General features: G+C 41.3%; 1 protein-coding gene across 1 annotated transcript in view; it reads left to right on the forward strand.

The window, feature by feature from the left end:
- The window catches only part of LOC114566564 (polypeptide N-acetylgalactosaminyltransferase 10), a 101,110-nt gene extending 91,068 nt beyond the window's left edge, over positions 1 to 10,042 (forward strand). Inside the window, exons 9-14 of the mRNA XM_028595121.1 lie at positions 2,534 to 2,755; positions 4,731 to 4,847; positions 6,355 to 6,504; positions 7,362 to 7,592; positions 9,519 to 9,670; positions 9,782 to 10,042. Of these exons, the coding sequence (XP_028450922.1) occupies positions 2,534 to 2,755; positions 4,731 to 4,847; positions 6,355 to 6,504; positions 7,362 to 7,529 (657 nt within the window). The 3' untranslated portion in view covers positions 7,530 to 7,592; positions 9,519 to 9,670; positions 9,782 to 10,042. The remainder of the gene's footprint in view (positions 1 to 2,533; positions 2,756 to 4,730; positions 4,848 to 6,354; positions 6,505 to 7,361; positions 7,593 to 9,518; positions 9,671 to 9,781) is intronic.
- Positions 10,043 to 10,318: the final 276 nt, after the last annotated feature.

Raw genomic sequence — 10,318 nt, forward strand, 5'->3', positions numbered from 1 at the left:
GTTGATGACACTATCGGGTACATTTTGTTGCATTTTCAGGACGATGAATACCTCGTCCTCGGCAACCATTCTGACTAGTATTCAGATTGGTTTTTCATGAGCACGAGATACTATCGCATGCTCACGAGAAAAGAATCTCATGCTCACCGGAAAGTTTCGTGTGCACTAGAAATGCAATAATCTCCCCCATGTCCCTTTAGGAGTTCCATAGTTACAGGACTTAAAAGTGTTTTTTTTTGTTTTTTTTAATGGTAAAAATGAATGCCACAGACATCAGGATATTCTGACTTTTAGTGCCTTGTATGGGCCAAGCTCCAGAAAACATTGGATCTGACACTTCCGATAATGCCTTTTCAAAAAAATCCACATTTTCCAATCTCAAGGCCCCAAGTTAAGCAGCTCTGTTAAAGAAAGTGTTGTCTCCAAGCCCAAGCCTGATGGCATTCAACAGTTTTTACAGGCTGACTGGTAGTCGTAATAACACTGTTTCTTCTAAGCTGGAGGACTGGTTCATTTGAATTTCCCATTCATCCGGTCTGAATGTTGCAATTCCATTGTCAGGTTTTCTGTGGCTTTTGAATGGCACAGACTGCAAAGCTCGTTCACAGCAACAATACAGTATTTCGCATGTTTATAATAGTCCAATTATATTAGCAGTTCTTCTTTATTGCATTTCTTTTTATTCATTTGTGTGTCTCTTTAAAAAGCTCTTATTAGTAAGATTAAACAAACAATAAATGAAGCAAAATCCAATTACTCTTGCAATATTAAAAAGGCCATTTTATCATCCCCCCTCACACACACACACACACTGTAAAAAGAAGTTGTGTACTTTAAGTGCAGCAAACAGTGAAAATAAGGTCTAACTGAATACATTTGGTCTAATTATCACATTTGTCTAATTAAAATTAAGTGCTCAAATAAACAGACACATAAACACCACACGTATGCAAATACATACTAGGGGTGGGAATCAAAGGGTACCCCATTAAACTGATAAAAACCCTGTGAAAGGTTGAGTGCGGGTTTTTTCTCTATGTTCACTGCAAGTCCAATCAGCAGGAAACGGCACCTTTCTGCAGCACAAGTTTTTCAGTCTGGAAATTAAAATTACACAACTATAGAGCACCTATGGGTCCAGTTTTTGGACTTAAACGTGGCTGAGGCTTCTGTTATTTTCCTCAAACTGCTGTCGCCATTCCTTGCAAACCTCTTTCTTCATCTAGTTAACTTCTGTTCAAGTTTCCCTCCTTCGTGTGTTGAGCGGCACCTCGAGGAGTCATGAAGTAGCCAAGCTGGGAGTAGGGAAATCTTTTTAGAGCACCTTATTTTATTTATTAAAATATTGATATTTGGCACCAATGCATCGTTGTTGTATCGCACAAAAAAGGACAACGATATATTGCCGTATTGATATTTTGTCCCAAACCTACTGCAAACAGACAAATGGCCCAATTGGCCTTCAACTGGCCCTCGTTGTCTCTTGTTTATTGTGGAAAAACAAACAAAACTTTGACAAAAGTGAGAAACTTTGAAAAAAGCAACATCAAAGTTTGAAAAAAGCTCTACCTCAAGGAGCCATGAAGTAGTGACACTATAACAAATGGCAGCGTTTTCCGTTTGAACGTCTTCTACTAAGTACTTTCCTCTTTGACCTCCATGCACACACGAACTTTACAGTCGGCTCAGCATCTACTGACACAAGACCACCAGAGACGAGAGGCAGCAGTGTGCCGTGTATCCACTATCTCCAACATATAGCCTTTGCATGTATGAGTGTGAAGAATGAGCTTGAGTTTATTTGTCCTTTGTATGCTTCAACGTACCTACACACATAGAATGAGAAATTGTCTAAAAGTGCTGTAGCCTAACATCATTCATTATGTATGCCTCGCTCTGCCAGTATGCGTCAGTATGCAAGCGAAAGGCACTCCCCTTTGTTTTGAATTTTTATTCTGACCAACAGTCTTTAAACTGGACCTCAGTGGAATGCTGATGGTCCTGAATCCACCTGACCCTGCAGATAAAAGGAGAACATTTATATAAAAGGTACTAAAGAAGAACTTGAACAAATTTGAAATTGCTGTTACATTATGCGGGTCACCCCTGTTTGTTTAGGCTTAGTATTTATTGTTCTTCAAACTTTTTCTTTAGGCTTAGTGTTCATCGTTTGATTGAAGAGTTATGATTCTCCAACTGAAACTACATTACTCTTATTCCAATAAGAGTGGAAGGTGAGGGACAAAGCCTTCCAGACAAGGCTACTATTCCAATAAATGGATGGCATTGTCAGAGTAGACTCCTTGAGAATAATCTACAGTACTAACAGCAGACTGTGTAAACATTTATGTTCACAACACAGTCCAATGTGGTTCCACAAGATCATCCTCACAGCCAGGGTATGTGGGATTTAGGGTTTATTTGAGGGAGGCTCTGAGACATTCTGGCAGAGTTTAGATGCCTGCTTAGAAATGTGGGCTGTTCAGTGTATGAATTTAAATTCACCCAGCTCACTCTCTCCTTTTGAATTCAGAACCTAAAGCGTGTGGCGGAGGTGTGGATGGATGAATACGCCGAATATGTCTACCAGCGCCGGCCCGAGTACCGCCACCTGTCAGCGGGCGACATGACGGCCCAGAAGGAGCTGAGGAACCGCCTCAACTGCAAGAACTTCAAGTGGTTCATGAGGGAGGTGGCCTGGGATCTGCCCAAACACTATCCAATGGTGGAGCCCCCTGCTGCCGCATGGGGAGAGGTGAGGATTACTTTATGAAACTGCTTTGATAAGTGGGGTCCAAGACAAAAAACATACAGAGCAATATACACAGATTTGGAAATGTTTACGTGCACCCATGCATGCATGCACGCACGCACGCACGCACGCACAACTATAAGCCAACACAGCAAAAGTTAGTATCTTAAGGGATTATCTAAACGTACTCTTACATGGATGGATGGATGGATGGATGAGACCTTAAAAGGTCAAACAGTTTGAAATTAGTATATCTACCATGACCATGCTTTTTGAGCTTATCATTGATTTATCAGAATTAAGGCATGGATCTACTGTATTTACAAATCTATAAACCAATTTCTTCAGTATACCTTTATGTGTATACACAGGGTCGGAGTGGGGGTGGAGGCCGTGGTTTCTGGGGCTCCAGCCCTGAATGTTTTTTCAAAATCCTGAATCCTTTAGGCTGACTTTACCGTCTTTTAAAAGCCATAGATGGCTCCCTTTTAAAGATAAAGATATTGGAATCTTCCATGTCATGCTCCAAAGTTGGGTTTAAATTTGTCGAGGCAAAAACTGACATGGACATTTTCAAAGGGGTCCCTTGACCTCTGACCTCCAGATATCTAAATGAAAATGGGTTCTCTGGGTACCCACCATTTTCCCCTTTACAGACATGCTCAGTTTTCGAAATGATGTACAGATTATAAGGCATTCTATTATCAAATGGCTTGAAAAATAGTACAAATAGCTGCCATAAATGGGAAAACATTCTCCCAGAGAAGCCATGCCCCCGGACCACCTTAGGTCTGAGCTGAGCCACCAATGTTTACAACATGTAGCTCCGCCCCTTTATACATATTGTTAAAATTATTGTATTGTTAATACAAGAGTCAGACTCTGCAGATCTACTAGTCCTACCAAGGTGGGTGGAGGCATCTCTACTGATGATTCTGCAGCATGGATTGCTGTGAATGAAGATTGGATTGGGCTGTAGAGTGATCTGTATGTGGCACACACACTTTATCGTGCTATAAAGTGTTATGACTTACCAAAAAATGAAATAGTAGGTGGATTTTTCCAAACTTGAATGAGGGGTGAGCATCAAACTTGAGATAGTAAAATTCCCAGTGATAACAGTGATGAAACATTTTTGCAACAACACAGGATGTTTGCCTTCTCCTCCTGCATGCTGCAACTATCATCCGAGCATCTTGGGTGCACACCCAGGGGCCAAACATGCCAAGTGTAAAAAAAAAAAAACGGCAAACCAGCAGCAAAGAGTCTGTGTATTGAAAAAGTAAGTGTGATCAAATCCTTTTTACACAAGGACATTGGTAAGAGTGGCTATATACTGAAATAGGATTATTATATGCCGACCCAAGGTCAGTATTACCCACATTTTATAAGAAAGGTCTGATGAAATACAGTGGCAAGCAGAGCCACAGCACACATAAATCAAGGTTTGGTAATGTTGAAAAGCTAGCAAGATAGGGAAAAAGCATCTCCTCGGGGCTCCGTCCAACCCCTCCCCATGCTCTTGGGGCTACGCCCACACACAGACGAGCACTAGCATCGCTGGTTCGCAGCTTCAGAGCAGAGCGGAGAAAGGAGCGCAATTTTACTTCATGTCTCATTCCCCGATAAGGGGAGGCGACGCGCATTGGCATCAGGCTCGTACACTGGAGGGGTAGAGTATGCACAACGGGCAACAAGGCATTTCATTGGTTCTTTCCAAGCGGGCTGCGAGGCAATGATTGGTTGGCATTTTTTACAGGATTACAGCAGCTACAGATAACTGATTTGTTAAGCTCATTTTCCAGAGCCCATAAGTTATTTATTGCGGTCGGGATGGAAAGACCATTTCAAACAATATATATAAAGTGCATATTTGAAATAGTTACCAACCCTGCCTTTAAATTAAAAACACAGGGGCCCTGCAGTAGTCCCTGTTTTTGTGACTCCATCTCAGTGTCCTCTTGTGTGTGTTTTGCAGATACGGAACGTGGGTAGCGGGATGTGTATGGAGATCAAACACTTTGTGTCAGGGAGCCCCATCCGCCTGGAGAGCTGTGTGAAAGGGCGGGGCGAGGTGGCCTGGAGTCATGGACAGGTGAGGGGCATTCAACACTTGACATTCAAATGTCTCATGAGGTCTCAGTTTCCTGACCTGGGAGGTTTTTGTACAACAGTTCCTTTATGCTGCATGAAGTGTTAAAAAGGACCATGACACATGAACACGCTCTAGCAGGGGTTAATGGTTAGATTTACCCATCGGCCAGTTCTTTCAGAACTGAACGGAGGCACAGGCCTTGTGTGTCTTTGTTCATCTATTTGGGTATATTTAGCTGTACTAACATGGCTCTTGATATGGCAGTGTCGACTGTTCTGTTGGTGTAGCTAACGCTTCATTTAAAATGAAAACTTTTGATCAAATGCATTTATTCATTCATTCATTCATAACATGCATTGAAATTGTATACAGGCATCCATAGCCCCACCCCCATCCATTTACACCCCCCAAACAAAGAGCCGCATACAATTTTAAATGAAGTTAACTGTTCACACAATAACAGTAATGTGAGCTATTTAAATTAGCTTATACACAATTAAACCTCATTAGCTCTTTCCAGTGTATCGCCGTGTGTACTTCGTCCACAGCAATCCCACCAATCGGTCCCAAAACATCCCGGTTAGAGAAGAAATGCCCTAAACATATTCTTTGAAAATCTTAATCATTCCCTGAAAAAACCAAGCAGGCCTGCCTTGTTGGACAACGCATATTTTCTTCAAAACTTGACATTTTGTAGCTTGCTAGCTTGAAGTTTGTTGTTGTTTCCCAAAGTGAACAGAGTTTGAGAACAGAAACACACAGAGATGAGGGACATCAAGCAATCATCCTGTAGATGTACTTCCCTTGGTCAAGACTATGTGGTTGTTAATGAATAGCATAGTCTATATCAACGACAATTCATTTAGGGGATTGCTCCCGTAAAGATCTGCCGGAGTTCCCTTATTTTCACCTTCCTCTTTCTTTGTGTTGGCGTTGTGAACTCCGATCTCTGCAGGGTAAATCCAGACAGCTAACTAGAATATCCTTCCCGAGGCTATTATGCAGAGGTAGCGTTTTTGCATCTGGCGCTTAGCGCCGCCCGAAACGATTGTGATTGGTTTAAAGAAATGCCAATAAACCAGAGCACGTTTTTCTCCCTTCCCGGAATGCTGTGTGGACGAGCCAGACCCTCCTCCGCAGCGCTGTGGAGGAAGGTCTGGAAATGTGAGACTATTGTTAGCCTGCCAATATGCAAACAGGCTAACATGCTAAACATTACTGTACATGGGTGATATATTAACATGGTAATATTTGCATAGTTGCTGCATGCAGTAGGTCATGCAAACTCGGCTTGTGTATGCTAAGCAAATAAACATACGATTGACTCAAAATTCTTGCTTGACAACCTTTACAGCATATGACACGCTCTCTCATACATTCATCTCAGAGAAGGAAAACTGCACAAAGAAACACTGTAGTAGGGGAAAACATGCTAGAAACATCAGGAAGAGCAATGGAGGATGAAAGCGGTGGGATGTTTGTTACAGCTGAGATGTGTTCCCTGCAGGTGTTAACATTTGGTTGGAGGGAGGATATTCGGGTGGGTGACCCCGTGCACACAAGGAAGGTCTGCTTCGATGCCGTGTCACACAGCAGCCCCGTCACCCTGTACGACTGCCATGGTATGAAGGGGAACCAGCTGTGGCGCTACAGAGAGGTACGGCAGAGTAAAGTGGAGAGCTTGGAGTTTAATATTTGTAGAAAATGGTTGTATTTACCGCTGTATCCTCTTTTTACCCTTCCAATCTGAGCTGCTCTTGTGATGTCTTTGGTTAGCTAAGCATCATTTAAGTCAATTAATAGTCCCAACTATGATGATCCCCTGTTAATGATTTAATGGACTTTATGTGAGAGAAAATTGCCCCCGTTCCTGTTTCTTGAAAGCAACTATGCAATGTGATTCTTTCAGTTTATTCTTCTGGCTCCTTTTGTTTGTAGAACAGTGGGACGATCCTGGGAGTCTGTTGCTTTCAGCCCGTTCATGTCAGCGCCCTCTGCTCAGCTCTGTGGGACAGATTTGTGTCCCGCAGCGTCTTTTCTTTTATACTACCAATGGGCGTGCAAAAGTCAGACATTTTCAAAACGCCCAGCGGCTTTAAAGCTACCCTAGTCAATATTTGTGGACACAGTGAAACATTTAAAGAATGTTTTAAAGAGTAAACGTTTTCCCTAAGGAGTTGGTTGAGATCAAATCAGAGCTAAAAGGAAGGGGGAACGTCAGGAGTGAAGTTTTTTTGATGGACGTTTTGCACAGACTCTTTTGCACAGGCCCTATGTCATTGCCCCTGGGACATTTTTGTCAAATTCAAGTGTTGGAAGAGTGGTATATAATGTTTTAACATAACAAATCACAGTGGAACTAGTTGTATTTATTTGCAAGAATGTAATGCAAAGTATGTTATTTAATAGGTCACCAGAATGCCCCCCAAGTCACATCAAGAAGGAAATAAATACCTTCTGAAGAGGTTGAGGACATAATAGAGCTCTTGTTTAAAACTCCTCTCTTTCCTGCAGGATAAGAGCCTGTACCATCCCGTCAGTAACAGCTGCATCGACAGCAGCCCGAGCGAGCGGCGAGTCTTCATGAACATGTGCGACGCGTCCTCGGCCAGCCAGCGGTGGCTGTTTGAGAGGACAAACGCCACCGTGCTGGAGCTCTTCAACCGGGGGGGCGCCAACTGAGGCGCTGAGATGAGGCGTCTTTTAAAAGGAAAAGACCAAGAAGCAACGATCAACTTTGATCAGGTGATTGATGGTTGTTTTACAACAAAATTATGCTTTTTTTATAGGGTTGCAGGATATGAAGAAAATATGCAACATGTAACGTTGAATATCGCATTAACGATATTGCTTGCGATAAATAAACAGATATAAAAGGTGTACTCAGTTCTGCTGCTTTGAGCATTCTGCTAAATTACAACAAACTGCTTGTTAAACTTAAAACAAATGAAAGAAAATATTTTCCTCAATTCTTTTATTTAACAAATTGAACATTGAATTGAATATAAAAATCACCACTAAATTAATGACCAGTTTTCTACTACTAATTTCTTTCAACTAACAGAACATCTCGTAGCCTGTGTTTATCGCGCCAGTTGATACCGCGATGGCAATAAAAAAATAACGGTATATTGCTACTTTTTTATTATTAAATTGAACTTTCTGTGTGATCTGTTGACAATAATACAAACAGAATTACACCAGCCTGCGCTGGCTATTTGTGTGACGGTGGCTGCCCAGCATCATGTAAACAAGCCCAATCAAAAATACTTTAACACCGCATTGCATTGTGGTATATGAGAGTAAAATGTAGGGTACATCATATGCACACTCAAATTAGCTGTGCATTGTGGGTATTTTATAGTGGACTATATCGTGAATGAAATTAACCACGGAGAATTCTAACACCACTACAAAATGGCTAACACACTAAATAGTTAGGGCTGGGTAACATTCAAAGAATTTCTATAACTGTTCTTGAACGTTACTTTCTTTGATACCAATTTCAAAAAATCCATTTAAAAAAAAAACTACAACATTACACATTACAGCACAGATCTTTTTTTTCAGCTTCTTCTACGTGAGCCCTGTGTCTGTGTGTAATGTAGAGTTTGTCCTGCGTGTCTCTACAACGTGTAACATTAATTTAATTGTATTCAATTTAATTTATAGTATCATATAACAAGAGTTATCTCAGGACAATTTACAAAGACCCAACAATTCCACCAAGAGCAAGCATTTAGTCAGTCCCTCCAGAAAAACGCGATTATGCGATTGCATAATTCAATGCATAATCAGCCAAAGTCCGCATATTTATGCAGGGGCCGCATTTTTTCAAATACGCCGCACTTTCGCTGCATAAATTGCCGGTTTCCGCGCAAAATATGTGGGGCTTGCATGATTTCATAATCCCCGCATTTTTGTTGCAAAAAAGTCACATATACCTTAGCAGAAAGTTGAAAAATGTTGCGTTTACTTCACACAAGAGCAGCCATTTTCCCGTGTTGCCATGGGAACGTTATGAAGTGACGGAATTACGCAACGTGAACATCATCGAAAAGCAGGGTGTTGGGGGAATCATTTCCCGCATCAAATTTTTTAAGAAAACGTGCCGCATAATCAAGGATTTTTGCCTGCAACAATCACAAAAAAACTCTGCATTTCTCTGGAAGGACTGCAACAGTGGCGAGGAAAGAAACTTCGGACAGACCCAGGCTCTTGGCGGGGGAGCATCTGCCTGAGCTGGTTGGGATACAGATACAGATATAGAGAAATATGATTTATAATAATTCTAGCAGTTGGTATGAGGAACAGTGGCAATTATAGTAACAATAAAGATAATGGAACTATGACTAGAAATAATAGTTGTAGCAGTTAAGGGCGTAGCAGGGCGTAGAGCAGGACCATGGCAGCAGAAAGCAGAGAAGGAGTGCCGTTTCTGCAGTTATACACCCTCCCCTGCCAATCAGCAGTATTATAAGATCTTGGTAGAATCACGCTGCGTGTTTATAGGCTTACTGTCGCTGTTGAGCTGTTGAGATTTACTCCTTAGGTTTTGAAATTTGGTATTGAATGACGAGGCATTTTTCGGTACCCAGCCCAGCGCATTATTTCTGTGATAGAGAACGGTTTTGAACACAGCTAATCGTGCATCTGCTTCACTTTTTTCAGATAAGAATGGAAGCTACAAGTGAGTAATGTGCTGCTTCAGAAACATTCCCCGTGGTACAGCAGTGATCTGGTGTGCCGGTTGAGAGCAGAAGAGCTGGTCGGACCACACACACAACATCACCACCTCGTACAAGCTTGGGATGAGCAAGAAGGTAAAAGAAAGACACGTCAGGCAATCTACAGTCAATTAAAGATCACACAGTTAAAAATACTGAAACAAATCTGACATTTCATTCATTATCTCTATTCTGTCCTTCCTTCAGGGTGGGAAAAACGACAGAGAAACCTGATTGTCCTCTGGAATTACAGGAAACACGGAGCTCTTACAGACTTTCCAAGAGACAAAAACACAAACTCGAACTCTGCTGGAGAATTTAATTGTTGTCTATTCGTTTGCCTCTTTAATTATTGCCTTAACGATTCCAACAATGGGAAATATCTGCTGCCTATGTTTTCACCCAATGAACCAAAACCGTATATGGTGAAATATGTGGGACTTTTGTAAGTAAAAAAAACAAGCAAAACAAAAACAGATGAATTGCAAGAATGTTTTTTTATAGAAGCAACACAATCTTCTACAGACTCATCTTTAAAGTGCAATTCTTTTTTTCTACTGAGCCATGAAGCAACAAAGTTACATCATGTCCATTCTATCGCAAGATGATTTTTGTTTTCATTTAAAGCTTATTTTTTTTAATATCTAGACAATTTGCAGGTACCGTACTGCTCACACAAGTTCATGAAACAGATTTCCTTAGAGGCCTGAGAGAAAAATATACCTGGAGAACACACTTTATATC

Source organism: Perca flavescens, chromosome 13 (assembly GCF_004354835.1).
Source record: "Perca flavescens isolate YP-PL-M2 chromosome 13, PFLA_1.0, whole genome shotgun sequence".
Classification (NCBI taxonomy): domain Eukaryota; kingdom Metazoa; phylum Chordata; class Actinopteri; order Perciformes; family Percidae; genus Perca; species Perca flavescens.